Genomic DNA, 21,449 nt, shown 5'->3' with positions numbered 1-21,449 from the left:
CTCTCCGTAAATGAAACAAAAAGCATTCTTGGTAAATTAGAGAAGCTGCTGTGGCTTTGGAAAATGTACTTCACTACAGACTCCACAGGATTTGTTAATGGAAGAAATCTATTCTACAAGAGACATCTGGTATGAATAACTTCACTGAACAAATCTGACATTTCCAATGAGTTTTCCAACTGAATTTAAAAAAGAAGACTAGCAAAAAGAGCAATCAAGTACTTTAGCTTGTCAAACATAATCAATGGGTCTGTAACCTTTAGGATGTTTCACATCCAAAATGGATTCTGAAATTAAACTCAGAATCCATTTTGGATTCCAGTGTTTGAACACTCAAATAGTGTGCATCACCAGCACACTTGTTTGTTTATGTAATTGAAAAGGAAGGGAAAGATTTTATTGTACAAATAATGAATTTAGGCAGCCAACCTTAAACAATCCTGGTGAAGACTACTGACTTGACATTTGTCAAGCAGACTAGCATGATCATGAGATCACATGCATATTTACAAAAATAAACTCTGTGCTTGCTGAATCTGAGTTTCTCTATTTGAAATGTGTTATCACAACATCCTTTTTTATTTTCTAGTACTCTAGTCATAAAATTTGTTTTTGGGATGGATATTCCAAATAGATGTTACACAAAATCTCAAATCTAAAACCTTACTAAAGGCTTGTTTTTTTTGTTGTTTTTTTCATAAGATTAGAATAGATCACACAGAGTTCTTTATACTTGTTTTTAATGTATTGTTTATTGATCTTTTGGTTTTATTGATTTTACATATAGTTTGTTCCACTTTTAGTCATCATGGTCAATTTATCATTTCCAAATTTGCCCCATCAGTAAATTTGACATCATCTGTATTTTGATTCATGTTTATACAATGTTAACATGTGAAACCATGAAGATAAGGCAACCATCTTTTACCTATGGGGGTATTGTTTATGATGACTATAGACAGGGCATTGCTGGTTCGCTGTAGAAGAATCCAGTTTTAGTCTTTCAATGAAAACTTTAGCAATTTAATTTATTTTCACGTTCAAAGCGAGAAACCTGCTTTGAGATTCTTTATCACACTAGTCCCTGTTGATTTCTGAAACATTTCCCCATTTAGATGTTCCTTTGCTTCTCTTTTAGATTGAGTGCATGTATACACAACACCCATGTGGGAGCCCATATTCTCAATGTGTCAGCATGTTCTGTGACTGCTTCTTAACAACTTATCATTTGATACTGGTTTGACAACACCACATGTCCTCACAATTTAGTATTCTGTGTTGTCAGTTGTTGTATTGTATCCTTGAGCCTGTCCTGCCTCTCAGGTATGGCTCCAAGGCTCATGTGGACAGATGGGAGGAGGTGACAAAAGAGATTGAAGCTTCAGGGACTTATCAACTAAAAGACACTGAACTGATTTATGGAGCCAAGCACGCCTGGAGGAATGCTGCCCGATGTGTGGGACGGATTCAGTGGTCCAAACTACAGGTTGTACCCAATATGTCAACGATTCTGCATCTTGCTAGTAAAAAGTTTTAACTTTTGATAGTTGTTTCAAATAAGTTGGTAATTTTGGGGGGAAGAGGGCATTTGCATAAAAACCCATACATTTGTAAATTGTTGAAATGGACATGGTAAACTGTGGGATATGTTTTTTTTTTGTTTATTAGCTTCTATTCATCATCTCATTCTCTTAACCAAGAACCCCATTATAATCTCCAATGGACGACAGAAGCCTTTACTCCATCAAGGTTGAACTTAGCCAACTTATCACTTATCTGGGATCTATTTTTATTTCTTTTCTTTTTTTGGTCATTCATAATACATATGTCATGGCCATAAGTAAGAGTGGGTACCTTGACAAATTGAGAAGTTCACATTCAACCTTGAGCACGTTCACATATCTTGGTTACTTGTGCACAAGAGATGAACATGCTTGAAGCAGAGGCTGATCCTGAAAAGGCAGAAATCCACTTTTCTCTTGTTGACCTCAGATGAAGATGAGCTGAGAAGATTTGCTTGTTGTTATGCTGAAGGCTCTGGACAATGTGGGGACAGATTATCAAACCTTGGATTATGTATGACTGGTATGACTTTCGTTCTGTCCTTGGACCAGTCCACCAAATCTTTACTCTCCCAGAGTTTTTGAACAAATCATGGGAGTTTATTTGTCCATTCCACATGCATTGTAAAAAATTACTTATAAGTGTCCACCATATTTCTGAAGCTTTAGCAGTATTGCCCCCAGGGTTATTTGGTAATTATACACCCAAAGCAGCAGATGTCTCTGCTTTCCTGACACAAACTTGAAGTTCTTGTTTCAAATCCTGTTTGTGGACAGGATCTTCAGTTGTAGAAATAGAAAAGAGGGCATCTGGTTCAGGAACCATGATTTTGTGAATCATGTCATACTGTTGGCTTTTCAGGTCATAGGGTGCACTGGATTGGTTTTCAGGAACTGGATGAGAGTCTGCTGGTTTTAGTAAAGCTCTTAACTGCTGAACTGCTGAAAACATAACTTTAATTTCCTGTTTCATATTTTCTTTTTTAGGTTTTTGATGCCAGAGACTGCACAACAGCCCATGGAATGTATAACTACATCTGTAACCATATCAAGTATGCCACCAACAAAGGCAACCTTAGGTAAAACCACACACCAAGTTAATACTATTTATACCATTATTTCTTTTCAGTTTTCTTACTGTTACAGCTCTGTCTTGGTTCCCCTCATTGCATCTGATCCATCTGTCGCTCCATGTAGCTCATCACCCCTCTCCATCTCCAACTACCCCAACTTGACCCTCTGTCCCATCTGTCAATGTGCGCTCTGTCTCTTAACGTCGTATATGACACTATCTGCTGCCTGTCTATTTATCCGTCAGCACTTCAGCAGCAATCATTGCCCGGCTGGTAAGGCGGCAGACCTCGCTAACAAGCAGTCATTTGTCAGACCCCTGTGCTGCCCTCACACACATTCTGCCAAGTCCTAATCACATGTGACATCTCACATTTACTTCTCGTAAGATGGATGCATCCTGACTCATTACTACAAGTCTCCTGGCCCTCTGAAAGCTGGCTCGGATGCACATGTCAAAAAGAGGCGCCACACAAATGAGACTGAAATTCTGGCTTGTCTGCTTTAACATCGATCAATAAACAATGTTTACATTTTAATGTAGTTCTTTATAAATCACTAAGGGAAAAAATGTCAAACATTATAATTGAGGACCGCTTAAGCAACTGTCATGTCATCATCTTAGTTGTCAGTTAGCAGTCATACCTGAATAATCTATAATGTGTAATCCTTTTTAAATTTGTTATTCTTTTTTTTCAATGTAATAAAATCTGAAGTAATTTAAAGCTGGATTATGTTTCCAATTATCTGCAGCTTTGTTCCATAATTAAATTGAGAAGTAGAACATTTTATTATGATGAAAAGCATGCAGCTAATCTACCAGAAGCTTTATAGCAGCCTTTCTTCATCACATTAAAGGAGTGGGACACTTTATCTGATTTTTGCTGAACTAAACAATAAGTGCATCAAAGACCATCCTGTTTAAGATTTAATCAGGGAAGCAAATTATTATTCACATTTTTTCTTTTTTCTTCCCAATTAGGGCCAATGAAGAGAAGTATTGGTGGTTTTGATCATTGGCTAGCTGATTAGTGCATTACTACAAGTGATTGATCACAACATGTGTTACTCCAAAGAGAGATGTTTGGCTATAATTTCTTACCATGACCTTGTTTCCACTCGATGCAGACTTGCAGCACATCTGGCCCAGATTCAGACAAGCTGTTCAGTAAATCCATCACACCCTCCTCAGTTACTGACAACCAGCTTACCAACATTAACAATCTCACACCGTAAAGAGCATTAAGACACCAGTGGGATCTAGATTGGGCAACATGTAGCCAGGCTTTGACAGTATCATCCATCAGATAGTGGTCTAGTTGATTAATGCAGCACTTACATCACCTGATGTGTTGTTACCTCACCTCTAACTTCAAAACCAGTGTGTACAGAAGCCACACACATGCAGAGATGTCAATATAGCACAGCACTCTTTTTTTGACTTTACTTAATTGCATTACAAAATAGAGCGTATTCCTTATTCCTCTTTTGCAGGTCAGCAATCACCATATTTCCACAGAGAACCGATGGCAAACATGATTTCAGAGTGTGGAACAGTCAGTTGATTCGCTACGCAGGTTACAAGCAACCTGATGGAGGTATTCTGGGAGACCCTGCTAATGTTGAATTCACAGAGGTACAGATCAGTAAGATTCAGCTGCAGAATTGTCTGTCTCTTTGGCTAACATTTGGTACTTTCATCCTTAGATCTGCATGCAGCTTGGATGGAAAGCACCAAAGGGTCGATTTGACGTCCTTCCACTTCTGCTGCAAGCCAATGGAAATGACCCTGAGCTTTTTGAGATCCCTGAAGACCTAATTCTGGAGGTGCCTATCATACATCCAAAGTGAGTTCTGCTTTTTCTCTTTGGCATGCATAAAACATACAGGATGTAACAAAACGACAACAGAGAAGGCTGTACTGAGGGACATCCACCCACTTGCACATCTTTTTAACCACACTTCTCAAACAATGGGCTCCTTTCATGGCAAGAAAGCTGATTGGTTATCTTTGCATTCCAACTGTGCTGATTATTCCCTGAAAGCACAACTAGTGCTTGTTTGTTTTTTTGGTGGTAACCACGGGACTTATTAGTGGAAACTTCGAGCTTCTTATTTGTTATTCGTTTTGTTTACTTTTCCTGCAACAGAATATCTGAAGCCAAATCTCAAAAGCCGTAAAACCCTTGGTATCTTAATCATTAAACTCCACTTGCACGGTACTATTGTAATTACACAAAAGAATCAGGTTTTACTGCCACACTATCATTCACAACTACACACTTACAGATGCACTCCAAGCTATAACAGCATTGTTAAACACTACAGAGTGTTTCAGAATCCCTTGACACATAGATCACCCTGCCAGACGCTTCCAGATTTGGCTTTCTTTTCTCCATACACATGCATCAGCTGGCCCTTAGCTCTGGCAGCAGCTTGGCACAAGCTCCGGCCACGCATAGTGTCTCATCATTACACAAGATTAAACCCAGTGCTGCAAATAATAGACTGAAAGCAATGCTATCAATCCCCCCAAAGGTTTCAACAGGCCACACTTCCTTTGGCCAGGATTACAAAAGCCTTAACAATGGGTTTCATTTTGGTAATGTTAGTTTTTGGACACACAAATTTTTTACATGTCTCAGTGGCAATTACACTGGCTCTTAAGGATTCTGGTGACGAAGCATATTGCTAGCTTGGCGGTGGATAATGAAGCAAATTATCTGATGTAACCCTTTAACTACGTCACAGTTGTCTCCTTCATCTGTCCAGGTTTGAGTGGTTCAAGGACCTGGAACTGAAGTGGTACGGCCTCCCAGCAGTTGCAAACATGCTGCTAGAGATTGGCGGTCTTGAATTCACTGGATGCCCCTTCAGTGGCTGGTACATGGGCACAGAGATTGGCGTGAGAGATTTCTGTGACAGCTCGCGCTACAACATTCTGGAGGTATTTTTCATGCCAGAAAATATAGTCATGTGACATTAGAAGCAGGAAAGAATTGAAGGCACAGATTGACTGCAGCCTTGTGTCAAGACAAGCATGTGTTGTGTCATCAAATGAGCCAAAAACAATGTAACTAGGCAAAATGGAAAGAAATCTGATTTGCAAGAAATTTAAGTGTTTGTGTGTTATGGTGTTAAGCTATACCTAAGCAGTTTAGCTTAGGTATAGCCATAAAGGACTCTAAAGAATCCTTTATAGCCTTCAGTTAAAAAAAGGTGATATCGCAGATGGAAAATGCTGAACAAACTGTTGTTTTTGTCTGTGTCACATGTCACATAGCAATACTCAGACATGTAAAGAGAAAGGTTTCCAAAGATTTCATCCCCAATCAGAGCAATCCAATTTTGAGGAGCACTTCAAGGCACATGGGTGCCAGCTTTGGATTTGTCTTGTAACTCAAGTGCTTAAATTGTGGAGAGGGCTATTGGCTTCTTGCTGCCCTTTGGGTTTTTCTGTTTTATTCAGCACTAAGTAATTTGCCAAATATGAAACCATGGTTTTAACTCAAAGACCTTGCATGCCAGAAATAAATAATCATTTGACCAATTACAAGTTCTTAAAATTAGGTCAACACAGTCTTGCATTATTAAAATATGACTTCTTGTTCTGCATTTTCACAAAATACAAAACATAACAAAAACATAAGCTGAATATGGAATGTACCACTCATACGAATAGCATTCTAGTACTTTGCTGGGATGAATCAAATAAATGTGTAATGATAAGATAAGTGACCTTGGAGAAGCAAACTGAAAGGTTATCTGGTCATTTTGAAATTTCACTGCTGGTGGGGCTGGGGCCTAAGGGGTTCTGAGGGTGAGGGGGATATTTTCATTTAGAAGACATTCCAAACATTTGTCAATTGTCACAGGTATTCCTGCAAATTTCCTCAGAGGTCAGACTTTGGATTGGTGTGGGTAATTGCCAACATCTGAAAGAGATTTCTTAGATTCTACATCCTACTGGTGTTAAAGTTCACTACAATATAATCAGCAAAGCAATCAATGAGTTTATCAGGAAAGCCATTCATCTCTGTGAAGAGTACAGGTTCATGGCTTAGGATAGCTTTTACTGAAAGAACAACAGGAACTCTGGAACCATGCTATTTGGAGAGACAAGACCAAAGTTGAGATATTTGATAATTCACAGTGACATGTTTGGTGAAAACCAAACTCAACAAATCACTACAAACTGCCATATTAACTGTCAAGCACTGTGTTGATGAGCTCTTCTACATAACATCCAGAATCAATTGTGAGGCTGTCTGACAGGTGAACATGGGCAGAAACTATATGCAACAGAATGATATCTAAATGGATACTTAAGAAAAAGTCTATGTGGCAGTATGGCTTACTCTTTCAAAGTAGTATATAAACTTTAAAACCACATAAAATTTCTTTTTTAGACATAAACAAAAATGGTCATGTTTGATTATGTATAATTGGCAAAAACAGCTCACAACACCAATCACACAAGGTAATAAGTAAATTAGTTTGGCTCAAGTTTCAACTACAGGCTTGGGCACCTGGAAGCGAATTAGAGAATGAACTCTCTCTATAAAAGGATGACACTCAAGAAAAACAGCAAATATAAAACAGATTTTGCAGTAGCATATTTGAAGTGGAATTTTAACTGAACTATTCTGAAACATGTAAATGTAAACAAAATGAAAGTAAAATGAAAAATGTACTACAAAGTGATGTGAAGATACTTTCATATAGATGATGGCTTAAAATTACTTCTGTAAACAGTAACTTATTGGGTTTTTTTCCAGTTTCTTGTGAACTGCATTTTCATCCTGACATAGATTTTTGCCTAGTGTTGTGGGATCTGATGGGGTGTATGTACACTTCACATTTGATTGAAAAATCCAAGCTTTTGGGAAACCCATATAATCAAACCTTTATATCAAACAAGAAAGCACATTGCATACCATTGGTTTTTGTATTAATATCATCTCATTTATCTTATGTTTTGTAGGAGGTTGCCAACAAGATGGGCTTAGACACCAGGAAGACATCTTCCCTTTGGAAAGACCAGGCACTTGTGGAGATTAATATTGCTGTTCTCCACAGCTTTCAGGTGATTGCATCCTTTGCTTAAAGTTTTTCTAAATATAGATTTCAAGGGATTTGAAGGTGTGTGCATTTTCCTCTTGGGAAAAGAGAGCCTTTTGTCATATTGGATTCACAGCAAGTTCCTTGTTTACAAAAGTGATCTCATCTCCACAAGCGCCCTTCTGAGTTATATGCTCAGTGTAGAACTACACATCATAAACAAAGCTTAATAAAACGCTGACATTTACATGGCTGTGGTGCAAAGCTATAATAATATGGGGTATTTAGCCTAAAGACTGACTTTTCAGAGTAACAAATAAAATAAAATGTCTCTTGACTTGTCTGAATCATTATGCTAACTTCTGTTATAAGCAAGCTTTAGAGGGTTTATAGAGTGCCAATTTATCCACATTTAAATTTGTACTTTTGTCAGGGCTTTATGAGAGGGATTTTGTGTGATAGAACAACACAAAATTGTGCATATTAGTCAAGTGATAAAAGTATTACATGGATTTTCAGTTTTTTTCTCATAACACCAATATGAGGACTAAGGAACATAGCAGTCACTTTAGGAATAAAATTGTGGTCGGAATAAAGGCAATATCTAATGCCAATGTCAATTTTATTTATAAAGCACTTTAAAAACAGATATTAACTGCACCAAAGTGTTGTACAATACTCAAAAAACACAGATAAAACACATACGAATAAAACACAAATTAAAACAGACAGGGCAAGTAAATTACAATGTCAACCCTTATTGAAAAGCTAATGAATAAAATGAGTTTTAAGAAGTGATTTAAAGTGTTCCAGACTATGGGCAGATCTAATGTTAAAAGGCCCATGCTTCAGAGCATTTTTACCTCGCATAATTCAATTAACTTTCAGAAAATTCTAGTAAAATTTGAGAACCTCCACAGAATCCACTCTTTCGATAAAACAATTTAACATAGCTATTTACGTTGGACACAGTGGAAGAGTGACAGGAGGAAAGCTGTTTGTAAAGAAAAGTCATAAGATGCCCCATGTTCATTTTACTAAAATAAATATTGTGGATAAAGCAACATGTGGCAAATAATACTTTGGTCATGTTCAACCTTTGTGGTCAAAGTACAAAACTGTTTGCAGCAAAATAATTTTTACAAACATTACCCTAAATACACAATGTCTATGATGAAGCATGGTGGTGGCAGCATTATGCTCAGGGCATGCTTTTAATCAACTCAGAATATTAAACTGTTCAGAGTTGATCATAGAGCTGAATGCAAGATAAGTTTTAAAGTAAACATGCTGGCCTTAAAAAGATTGGAGTACGGTTTCTAATTCCATTAGGAAAATTATCAAAACATTAAAGGACGGTGGTTTGAATGGCTCTGTGAAAATTCAGATTCATTCAGAAGTTCTGACAAGACTAAGATATTTCTTTCAATAAATTGAGCTATTTTATAAAGAAGAATATCAAAGATAAACTTCAGCCTCAAGATTGGAAATATGTTAGAAAATTTCTCTAAAGATTTGCTTCTTAAATGGCAACAAAAGGTGGAACAATATTTTACTGGGGCCAGTATATAATACAGTCATACTTATGTGATTTCTAAAAAAAAAATAAAAATCAGGTATTATTTTGCTCCTTTTCTTTAATATGAACATTTTGTGTTCTCCTTAATACAATACTTGAAGTGTATGTGGGGAAAAAAGTCCATATTACAAGAGGTATGATTTCTTTTGCAAAGAAATGTTCAGTTTCTGAAGCAAACTGACAATTAGATTTTTTTATTTTTTTTTGCAAGTCAGTATTCTTTATCACTGGAGGATTAACCTAATTTCCAGTTTTAACAGCCTTCCACAACTTGTTCCTCTTGGCTAGACATGATTAAGGCATTTTGGGAAGAATAAAAGCTAATGACTCAAGATGCCTATTACCCATGTTTAGAGCTTTGGGTTTTCTCAGACCAGCTAATTTGAATTTGCTCTGTTGGGCCGCAGTTTATTCTATTATGCTATTTCAGACGTTTTGTGTACTATACCTTATAATGGGATGACATGTGCCTCCCACAGTGGTATCTCGCGCATTGGCAAGTTATGCAGTGACCTGACTGGTTTTATTTAACAGAAAGTTATCGGTTTTGTTGGAAAATTTATTATAACATTGGTTTGTAAAGTTGCATTATGAAGAATATATATTTGCTTAGGTTTACATGTCAAAAATCCAAATGCAGACTACCTAAAAACTACTACATTTAGGGAATAAACATACTCATTGTGCAGAATATATTATATCTCGTTAATAACTGCTTCCAGCTTGCAATCTGCTAAATTAGCTTTATTTTTTTGCCAGTAGGTGATGTGTGTAATATCCACAGTATTATTTCAAAACCACTGAATTGAGCAGTGCTTGGCAACATATGGAGGAGGGACTCGCATTTATTACTTTTGGGTGCCAGATGCGTTATCTAACTTAATTTGGGTCACACTTAGTAAACCTGAATCCATGTACTTATTATATACTTAATTCATAGATTTTTTAAGGGTTGGGAAGTTTATTACCATGTCACTTTGTTCCTTACGTTTTTTCATTTTCCATTCCTTACTTTTAAAATATTACCTTTCCTCCCATATTCTTGCTTTATACTTCAGACTTGCAAAGTGACCATAGTGGACCATCATTCAGCCACAGAGTCCTTCATGAAGCACATGGAGAATGAGTATCGGGTGAGAGGAGGCTGCCCTGGAGACTGGGTGTGGATTGTGCCTCCAATGTCAGGAAGCATTACGCCAGTCTTTCACCAAGAAATGCTCAACTACCGTCTTACACCTTCCTTTGAGTACCAGGTGAGAGGGTTGCAATTAAAAATAACCCCTGCAGACCAAGAGTGGCTGCCTTAGATGTGAAACATTTTTTTGTTGAAAAATGTCTTATTGTTTTCTTTTTCTGTGTGAAAAAGCCTGATCCTTGGAACACCCATGTGTGGAAAGGAGTCAACGGGACACCCACAAAGAAAAGAGCCATCGGATTTAAGAAGCTTGCCAAGTAAATGTGCTTGCTTATATTAAATTAGTGATTTCCTTTATTGGCTCACTGAAAGAGCCAAGTATACATTACAGACCCAAATGTCAAAGATAATAGATTGTGTGTAATGCTAATTTACACAAGTAATCACCCTACTGATAAAAGCAAGACCCATGAAAGGGAGGCTAATGTGCTCAGCAGTGAAATTCATCCAATCAACCCCTCTGGGAGTAATCATAGTTCTGTCAGTTTTCTTGTCTGTGCATGCGCTTGTGTGCATATATGATCTGCTATTAATATAATTGCCTCAAGGAAAGTACAAGCTAGGTAATCAGTATTACCACCCATCCGTAGCTACCTGCAACAGTAGCTCAATAACAATTGCTTTGTGATCATGGCAGGAGACACAATGACTCCACACTGTGCCCCGAATTAGCTTACCTTGGATGGTTCAGATTCTTGCTCTTTTTATTTTCTCTGCATCTCATTCACGTCGTCTCTCTCTTATCCCCTCCACAGGGCTGTGAAATTTTCTGCAAAGCTAATGGGGCAAGCCATGGCCAAGAGGGTTAAAGCCACCATACTGTTTGCAACTGAAACAGGAAAATCACAAGACTACGCCAAAACTCTCTGTGAAATCTTCAAGCACGCCTTTGATGCTAAGGTACTCTTGCGCCTACCTTGCATCAGTGTTTCCAAAAGTTGAGCAAGATGTTTTGATCGATTTCAGCGAAATCTAATTGGAAAAGTACAAATTCAAACAATTCCTCTCTTCTCTCTGCCCCCTGCCTGATGAAGCCAATTAAATGCAAACTGAGACCTACAGAGAAAAACTGAAAAGTTTTTATTTTTTTATGTCATCTTTTTGTCATGCAGTGAAGAGCCAGAGTTCTGGACCAATTTTACTCACTGAGGCATTGAACAGATAGTTTAAAACAACATCCTGAAACACCTTTGGCTGGTCAAATCTGTTAAGGAGGAAAAGATGCTGCTCTCTGTCATGTACTTGGTGCATTTCCTCTAGGGTGCATCTTAATTCTCCTGTTTTTGCAGTGTGATCAATTACACAAGAAGACAGTCATGCATGCAATTGTGCGTCACAGAGAGTGGGTGTGCACAAATGGAGGGCAGATGTGAACGCCTGGGGCAAACTTTTGTTGTTGCAGGGCTAAAGCCTGTTTCCTCTTCACGCCTTTTGCTTGTGCAGCTTTGCATGTGTGTGTATGAAATCAGCGCGTGGCCCATGGCAGACACGCACCCTGCTGAGTTGTGTGCATCATGGCCACTCAATGTGTGTGGCAGCAGCATATTATCATCTCGTTAGAGGTGAAGACAGAGTGGTCATCACAACCTACTCCTTTGCCAGCGGCTGTGTGTTTGGCCCTAATTTACAGGCTCAAGGCATCTGTTGAGTGGAGTGTGCAGAGAGGAGTGAGATGAAAACTAGAACATATTGGTAGTTGAGATCTACCACTATGTTCTGAGGAGAGATCTTTCACCTGCAGGTCATTTCCATGGATGAATACGATGTGGTGGACTTGGAGCATGAGACGCTAGTTTTAGCTGTAACCAGCACATTTGGCAATGGGGATCCACCTGAAAATGGAGAGGTAAATATAAAGTTCCTCAAAAAGCCTTTTTAAATGATCACAGCATAATAACAGTATTTCACTTGCTGGTGCAGAAATTCGGAGCTGCCTTAATGGAAATGCGCCACCCAACTTCCAACACAGAGGACAGAAAGTGAGTACAACTGTGCCCTCTTGAACCCCATTTTTTAAGAAAAATTCCTTCTCACTTCTCTGTTTTACCCTATCCACAGGAGCTACAAGGTCCGATTCAACAGCGTGTCTTCTTACTCAGACACTCGAAAGTCCTCCAGTGATGAACCAGAGGCCAGGATCAATTTTGAGAGCACAGGACCACTTGCTAATGTCAGGTAAATTTATTAATAATTAATTTTGTCATTATAACTAAAAGCTCTATAAAAAAAATCCCATTAAATTTACGAGAAAGTCACATATGTGGTTCACAGAAACGTTCACATGTGAATGACGTAAATGATGTGAATCACATGTAAAAGCACATGTATACATTGGATTTTGGAACATTTCATGGTAAAAACCTATGTGATCCCCATGTTTTCAAGTGTATCACATGTTTTCACATGTGATACAAATAAAAACGTGAAACGTGTATGTTGGATACACATATTTCCACATGTGTATTCCATATAAATTATGGGATGCACAAGTGCATGTCATATACATGGATGTGAAATACATGTATGTGATACACATGCTATACCTATGTAGCATTTGACTGATATACATGTGACACACATGTGATGTACATGTACATCACACGGGATACACATGTGACGTGTATCCCATGCATGTCATGTGATGCACATGTTTTCATGTGTATCACGTTCTCACATGTGTATCACATGGGTATGACATGGTGTATATATGATACACGTGTAAAAGGTGCGGGTAAATGGACTGCACTTGTATGACACTGCACTCAAAGTGCTTTACACTCGAATCACATTCACCCATTTGCACTGACAAACGGACACACATTTATACACCGATGCGTAGATCGGTAAGTTGGAATTGAACTTACAACCTTCTGATCACAAGGCGACTACTCTACCCACAGAGCTACAGTCACTCTGACATGTTTTCACATGCATCATAAAATAGTTGAAAATATATACATTTATAAAGTAATGGGAACCACATTTTTATACCATGAAAATTTCCAAATTCTTCATGTAATTCACTTTAATAACATGGGATGAATATGAGGTCGCTTGTCGATCTTATATCATTTTAGAATTAGAAATAACTGCATTTTGAATAAACTTGCAGCTATGAGTCAAGACTTCCAAGACAGAAAGTCTTATATACAGTACAGACCAAAAGTTTGGACACACCTTCTCATTGAATTCAATGAGAAAGTGTGTCCAAACTTTTGGTCTGTACTGTATATATAAAACTATTTATTTATTTCTGTTTGAAACTGAAATGACTTTTAACATCTGAGCATGACACCATACAGATTTGCCCCAAATCAAACCCAGACAACCAACAGAGGGGAAAAAAAAAAGAACTTCAGGTAAAACCTCAGCGACTGGTCTTTCACCTTCTTTCAGGAGCAACTATAGCATTCGACTGTGAACCTTCTGAGTCTCCTTAATGTCTTCAAGGAGGCTTAGAACACACACACACATGTTGGCATTGTATGGGGTCTTCTTGGACTTGGCAGTAACCACAGGTGAAGGCTGTGTGAGTGGGGGTGCTCAGGTGACGTGTTTCCTTCTCCAGTGCTGAAGGTGGTGAGGTTTCTGGCTGTTCTGCTGTGTTGTCCCATTCATTCCTCATCTGAGCTTTACTGGATCACTGGCTTTGAACAAAATAGAAAAATTAATAAAACAAAGCTCATATGATCTTGAATACATTTTATGTGTATTTTATGTATGCACACACTCGCGCACACACACCCCTACTTTTACATTGGTATGTAATTTATCAGAATGGCATGCGTGTCCTGATCTAACAACTGATCTGCTAAATAAAGAAGCACAACATGATGGTGTTTGTGTCTATCATTTGTCAGACTAAAGAAAACACTTAAGTTGATAAAAACTATGATTCTCTTGGCATTTAAAGGAAAAATCATACAGTGTTAAAAACAATAATTTGTCAATTTATGTTTTTGAACTGGGAGAATAAAATAAAACGTTAATGATAAATTATGAAATCATCATAATAGCGAACTCACTCATCGGCCACTGATGACTGCATACGCTCCGTACACGAAGGGAGGGGCGAGAAATGGCCGTTTTATTATAAAGGTCTTCAAAAACGGTCTTCTTTGTTTGGGTTCAATCACACTCTCCATGGTTCTTTGAGTCTCAAAGCCTTAGAAATGGTTCTGTAACACTTCCCAGAGTGATAGACGCTGATTACTTTGTCATCATGACGTTTTTTGAGACATTTTAGCTTGCTTGATAAAATAATTTGACAACTGTTATAAAATTACTGTGATGTGAAACATTAAGTGTGGCCAAAATGATAAACTGTGTGAAACTGGAAGGGGTTTTGGGGCTACATTTTGATGGCCATGGACTTGTCTGAGCAGTGTTGGTTTTCAGGACATCAAACAGAAATGTGAAAAATATAATGTACTGAGACAGATAACGGGATTCAGAACAGAAATCTGATTTCTAGTTCATTAACTTGAGTTTTTCCTTGTCTGAAGATGGAAATTACAAGTTTCCATTTGAACTGAAATGTAACATGATGTAACTTGTATTTTACATGTCACTGCTTTCATTCATTAATACTTTTCCACTCCACTGATGCCTGCCTGCAGGTTTATAAGTTTGCCAGCTGTGCGCCCTTTGTCATCAAGCTCACACTGTAGTCTGAAACTGAAATTGTCTCCACCTTTACTTGTTTAACCTCAAACAATCCTTGCAGCATTGTCTTAAATCACTTATCCTTCTAGTTGATGCTAAGAAGAATATACCTTGAAATGTTGCTCTTTAGTCATACCAGCTCTTTAGTCATACCAGCTGCCTTTAGGTTCAGAGGCAACACCAGCAAAGTTTCTACATGCTATATGAAATCTGCTGTGGATTTGTTACCATTAAGTGTCACATTACAAGAAAAAATTCTCAAAATGAAGATACTGTGAATAATTGTTCAGTCATCTGTTCTAGACTGTGCTGTCTGATGTAAGGGTTTTAAACATATTTTGCACCTTGGGACACTTCATTATTTAATGCAAAAACCTAATAACACCCTAAAATCCCAAACTATGTTAGATGAATATTCTGCAAAATTTGAGTGTCACTTTAAAGTTAGTTGCATTTTGTTCATAGATTGTCTTGCTTTGCATAGACGACTAATGCTCATGTCAGCAGATTTTGAGGGAAGATTATTAATCTCAGAACAAAGCTCAAGACTGTTTCTCAGCGTAGAGGCTATAGAAAGAGTTTAACTACTCTATGGTGATGATAAAAATCCCAGTGCATCATAACAAAAGTATACATTATAAGAAAGTATTTGCCATCTTAAAGAGTTTGTTTCAGATCATCAGACAAAATTACCAAAGAGCAACCAAGATCTAAATAAATTCAAAAATGAGACATTGTTCTTGTTGGCACCCTTTTCTCTTGAAAGGCTCACATTGCCATTTCTATGGCTTTTGGACTCCAGTGAACAAAACTGAGTGCCATTATTCACAAATCAAGAAAACATGGAACAATAGTGAAATAATACCAAAATCACTGTGAGTTAATAAATCATCTAGGAAGTCGCAAATGATTAAAGAACAACAAAGAAATGGGCTAACAATGGCATCCATGAGTGCTCTAAGCCCAAAACCAATGCAGATCAGTAAGTTCACATAAGCCAGTCTCAAACCAACCCATCTCAATGGTCGCAAAGACTTTTGGAAAACTATTTTCTGAACTGATGCGATAAAGGTTGACCATACTGGGGGTACTGTCATAATACGCTAGGGATAAAGCTAACACAGCATTTTAGTAAAGGAAAATAGTATTGAAATGATGGTGGTAATGTGAAAGTCTGTGACTTTTTTACTATTTCAGGACCTGGACGACTTGCCGTAAGTGATGGAATCATGAAAAAAAACTTTTGTTTTGTCACAAGTTATATTTGTCCGATATTACAGTTGAACTCAGCATTGCATAATAGTGTATAAAATAGTTTGATTGTTATTAAGATTTCTAAAAGTTACATACCAGCCTTGTAAGCTAAAACATGTTGGATCAACATGCTTACCAGCAACAATAAAGGTTCTGTAGTGACAGTTGGTGGTCATCCATGTTTATGTTTTGCTTTTAAGTTCTTTCTTTCTTTTTTGTATTTTTGACACATTCGTTTTTGTATAGGTTCTCAGTGTTTGGCCTTGGCTCCCGGGCCTACCCACACTTCTGCGCCTTTGCCCACGCTGTGGACACGCTTTTTGAAGAGCTGGGGGGTGAGCGCATCCTACGCATGGGAGAAGGAGATGAGCTGTGTGGCCAGGAGGAATCATTCAGAACATGGGCCAAGAAAGTTTTTAAGGTTTGTTCCTTAGGTGAAGACCTCAAAGGCTTGTGTTGTGGTTGGATAAAGTGCATCGTGACATTTAAAAAAAAAAAAAAAAAAAGTTGGTTACCTTCCAAGGCAAATTTTAAAAGCCTGCAGCCACAGAGCGTCACAAACAACACCAAAAAGCCATATAACGCTTTCACACAACTTTAATTTATAAAGTGGCACTTTTATGTTATTTGACAAAACCTTGAGACTGGATTTGAGGAGTTGTTTTTCTTTTTCTTTTTTTTCTAACAGCGATATTCTTTCCTGTGGTTGTCATTGCTTTCCAGGCTGCCTGTGATGTGTTCTGTGTTGGTGATGATGTAAACATTGAGAAGGCCAATGACTCCTTGATCAGCAACGACCGTAGCTGGAAGAAGAGCAAGTTCCGCCTAACGTACACAGCTGAGGCCCCTGCGCTGACAGAAGGTAGTAATCGTGTGGGAGCATAGCTATGAACTACTAAGGGGTGACTTGATTTTAAGCGTCCAATAAGTGCTGATAAGTAGCTTTACACAAAATAACAGTAATTTATCAGTGACTCAGCTATTACATCACCTGATCTGAGGCTTGACTGTGGAAAGAGATTTTAATGCAATTTCAAGCGATTTTACCTTTTTAAAGGCTTGAGTCAAAAATAACACATTTGGTCTGTAAATGTGAGAAGCTCAGCTTTATACATACAAGGGTGTAACAGAATTCTAATATATAAGGAAGACTGTTTATTTAAGTAAATTAATGTTTACCAGTGAATTAGTTCCCAAGCTGTATAAGCAAAAACAGTATGGATAACTGTAATTTAGAAACCAATAACAGTTTTCTGTCAAGTTGCCACCCACACAAATATTCTACTTGGACTAAGAGTGGTGAGGCTACAATCAGTTGTGGAAATATTGAACTGAGATGCACAAAGGCATGTTTAATATGAAGTAAAAGGACCCAGAAAAGCAGCGAAGTTCTGATTGTTAAATCAGAGTGCATTTACAGGTGCATCTAAATGAATTAATATATAATTGAAAGGTTATTTCAGTAAGTCAAATCAATAAAAGAAGCTCATAATAAATTAATTGCAAACAAATATCTTATTATGTCTAATAATAAAATATTTTCTTGTTTGTCAGCAGAGGGAAGCATAAGACATGCTAATGTTTTCTGGTTGATCAATGCAGATGTTCTTTAAAATTGTCACTTTCTGAATAAATTAATTGTTTTTGCAGTTTTAAGTATGCCTCATATAATACCTAATTTTTCTTTAATTTCCTTTAATGACTTGAATTGAAAATATCTTTGCTCTGAAAATTTGCAACAGTTCAGCATACTGTACTTATGTTGGCTTACATATACTGTACCTCTGTAAGGTTAAACTGACATACAATTGCATTTTTGTGTCTCTTATGGTAATTGTTTATCACAGGTAAATATTGATCTGTTACATTTTGGTTAATAGTTGCCAAGCTATAAAAGCAATAATATAACTGTAATTTTAAAGTGTGAAACCATATTTTCTACCAACTAACCACCCACACAACTGTTTGCCTTGGAGTATTGGTGGGGAAGCAACGAACAGCTTTCCTGCAGTTGTGCAAAATAATGGCACAGAAATACAAACCTGGGAGAATTAGGAAACAAAAGGATTGGAACTAGAAAATTACTACTAGCACAATTACAACAGAGGACAATTAAAATACTTTCCCTGTTATGTATTGAAAATCTGAAGAACTACTGTAAAATGAGATGATTCTTACCAATAAAAATAACATGATTTAATTGTGTGATGCGGTAATTTAATCTCTTTCTGAGAGTCATGTTATACTATTTACATATCTGTGTGTGTGGGGGCTGGGGGGTAAAGCAAATGCCAAAAGGCAGATCATACAATTTACATAGAAAATAAGAGGCATTAAATGTGATAGTTTGCTATGAGAAATAACCATGGATAAAAAAATAAACATGGTGATTATTAAAAAATGTAATAAAATATTTTTGTTTGTTATTGTTAATATTATCCTCTGAAAAGGTTACAATTAGTATAATGGTGTTTGCAATGCACCCACACACTAATTAGTTCTACTGCACTGTTCTTCTGTGGGTAAGCTCATTCTATCTAGAAGTTGTTTACAAATATATACAATAAACATAGTTAATAGCATATTTTAAAATCACTTCTCCCCTCTTCACTAGAGCCAATTGTTTTTATTTATTTTTTTATTTCCACCAACTCAGATTGACTCTTGATTGACTCAGATTGACTCCCCCACTGCTATAAGTCATGATCACTAAAAAAATAAAAATAAAACATTCAATATCTTTGTGTAAAGGTCAAAACTCCAGCAAACCCCGAAGTTCTAGGAAGCAGCTTTATTAGAAGACGGACAAGTTTCAGTCTGGGACTCTGATGAAAGTTGATCTTTTAATAAAAGTGCTTCCTAGAACTTTATGTTTCACTGGAGTTTCCTCCTTTATGGACCTCTTCCACGCACCTTAGGAGTCGGTACAACTGTGCCAGAAACAATTTAAATATCTACGTAATAAATGTATGAAATACCTTTTCAAATGGAATTCCTAAAAACGTTTTGATGATGTTCTAACTTATGGAGAAACCACAGTCTATGATTCTTGTCAGAATCATATACATCAGAGTCAAAACTAAGTAGATCAATGACAAAAAGCTTAATCAAACAAAGATGGTGTGTTATCAAAATATAAAAATCATGTAATCTAAATAAATTCTGCCGTTGTCTTTAAGATAATTAACATGTGAATATTTTTTTTTAGAAACTTACCTAGTTTTCCGTTTTCATGCTTTTATGTTAATCCAGACACAAAGACTGAGGGTACTCTCAAAGTGTATCAGCCCTACACAGTAGAATGCAGAATAGTTTGTGATGCCTGTAATAAAATGTCATTTCTACCTTATAGCATTATACAGTGTCCAGAAGAAGAAAGTATATGGAGCAATGGTGATTGAAGCTCAAAACCTACAAAGTTCAAAATCCAAGTAAGGTCTTGCTTTAGCTATAATATGAAATCCATTCAGTGTATTCTTTGTGCACAACTTATTCATTCTGGAAAGTGAATGAAACAGATGGAAAAGGGTGCAATATTTTTTTCTTCCTTTCCTGTAAACCTCTAGTCTTTTTCTTTTTCCTTTTAGTCGCTCGACCATATTAGTGAGGCTCGACACAAACAACCACGACAGCCTGCGCTACAAGCCTGGCGACCATCTGGGCATCTTCCCTGGCAACCACGAGGACCTGGTAACAGCACTCATAGATAAACTGGAGGATGCTCCGCCTGTCAATCAAATCGTCAAAGTGGAGTTCCTGGAGGAGAGGAACACGGCACTAGGTGGGTGATGTTATTAGCAACGTCACGCCACTGTGTGAATACAGGGGACATGTAATCAGGAGGCTTTCAGTTCAAAATCTGGGAACGAGGTGAAAATGGAAATGTTAATAAGATACAGTTATTCTTGCCTCAATAGACTGTAGAGTTACACTTGCAGAGGGGATCTGTACTCAGAAATCTTTCAGTTTTGGCACTTGATGATGCAACTAAGCGACAGATACACTGTGACTGTAAAGCAACATGATTTTCTTTCTTTTTTTTTAAGCGTGTGAGCTTGATTTAAAACACTGCCTGACAAACTGAGCCATTTTTGAGGGTTTGGCATCCTCTCTGGTAAAATGATTTTTACCAGAGTGAAACAGCAACCATACGATCACAGGAAAGGGATTTTGTTACTCATTTATTCCTACACAGCAGTTTAGTATTTACAGACCAAGTAGTTTTACATATGTTTCAATGTTTACAGAATGAATATAAAATAAAAATTCATGCCATCACTACAGGAATTCCAGTTGTTGACAAAAATGAGTAAATGAATATAAATATCCACCTACCTGTCTAAGACTCTATTGACATAGTTGATATTTATTTCAGCTTCTTTAATCTCACCAAGTTTTGTTATCAAAAGTTTCCACTTTTTAGACACTATTGAGGTTTATTAGACCTTCTAGCACCACAAAATATGACGAAAACATTCAGTATTTATAAAGACTTTACAAACTTAAAATGGATATATTATTATAAGTTTTGTGTTTAACACAGTGCATTTGTGTCAAATGATTAGATGCATAACCGGGTTCATTTTAAAATACAATACTGACATGGTCCTCTAACCTCAACTATGCACTTTCTATCAATCGACTATGTGCATGGATTCAAACCATAAGCTGCAACTTTTAACTTCTTGCAGTATGGGGGGCAATTTGAGTTTTGCAAATGTAGAGAAACAAGACAGAATAATTGATTTTGAACATCGACTGGCTCAGCATGTGCAAATAAACTCAGTGTATAAATATTTTCCACCATGATTCATTTTAATGGCCCATTTTATGTGAAGTAGTTATACAGCAGATTTCAAAATAACATCGAGACATTATGTTATAGCAAGCTATAACCTGCAATAACATCGAGACATTATCTTATAGCAAGCTATAACCTGCAATAACATCGAGACATTATCTTATAGCAAGCTATAACCTGCAATAACATTGAGACATTATCTTATAGCAAGCTATAACCTGCAATAACATTGAGACATTATCTTATAGCAAGCTATAACCT

The 21,449-nt window shown here is 37.1% G+C and overlaps 1 protein-coding gene across 2 annotated transcripts in view; it reads left to right on the top strand.

Moving 5' to 3' along the window:
• nos1 (nitric oxide synthase 1 (neuronal)) overlaps positions 1–21,449 on the top strand; it is a 55,029-nt gene that overhangs the window by 21,433 nt on the left and 12,147 nt on the right. Inside the window, exons 6-22 of one of the 2 annotated variants that reach the window (XM_032578725.1) lie at positions 1,324–1,486; positions 2,550–2,641; positions 4,128–4,269; positions 4,341–4,480; positions 5,406–5,580; positions 7,618–7,719; positions 10,332–10,526; positions 10,640–10,725; positions 11,224–11,368; positions 12,210–12,314; positions 12,389–12,447; positions 12,527–12,643; positions 13,771–13,827; positions 16,634–16,808; positions 17,111–17,249; positions 19,740–19,818; positions 19,975–20,168. In XM_032578725.1, coding sequence (XP_032434616.1) covers positions 1,324–1,486; positions 2,550–2,641; positions 4,128–4,269; positions 4,341–4,480; positions 5,406–5,580; positions 7,618–7,719; positions 10,332–10,526; positions 10,640–10,725; positions 11,224–11,368; positions 12,210–12,314; positions 12,389–12,447; positions 12,527–12,643; positions 13,771–13,827; positions 16,634–16,808; positions 17,111–17,249; positions 19,740–19,818; positions 19,975–20,168 — 2,165 coding nt within the window. The remainder of the gene's footprint in view (positions 1–1,323; positions 1,487–2,549; positions 2,642–4,127; positions 4,270–4,340; positions 4,481–5,405; positions 5,581–7,617; positions 7,720–10,331; positions 10,527–10,639; positions 10,726–11,223; positions 11,369–12,209; positions 12,315–12,388; positions 12,448–12,526; positions 12,644–13,770; positions 13,828–16,633; positions 16,809–17,110; positions 17,250–19,739; positions 19,819–19,974; positions 20,169–21,449) is intronic. The other variant, XM_032578726.1, reaches the window with a different exon arrangement.

The sequence above is a fragment of the Xiphophorus hellerii genome, chromosome 12 (assembly GCF_003331165.1).
Source record: "Xiphophorus hellerii strain 12219 chromosome 12, Xiphophorus_hellerii-4.1, whole genome shotgun sequence".
NCBI lineage: Eukaryota > Metazoa > Chordata > Actinopteri > Cyprinodontiformes > Poeciliidae > Xiphophorus > Xiphophorus hellerii.
Note: the sequence above shows the minus strand (reverse complement) of the source record. Positions and strands in the feature narration are given on the sequence as shown.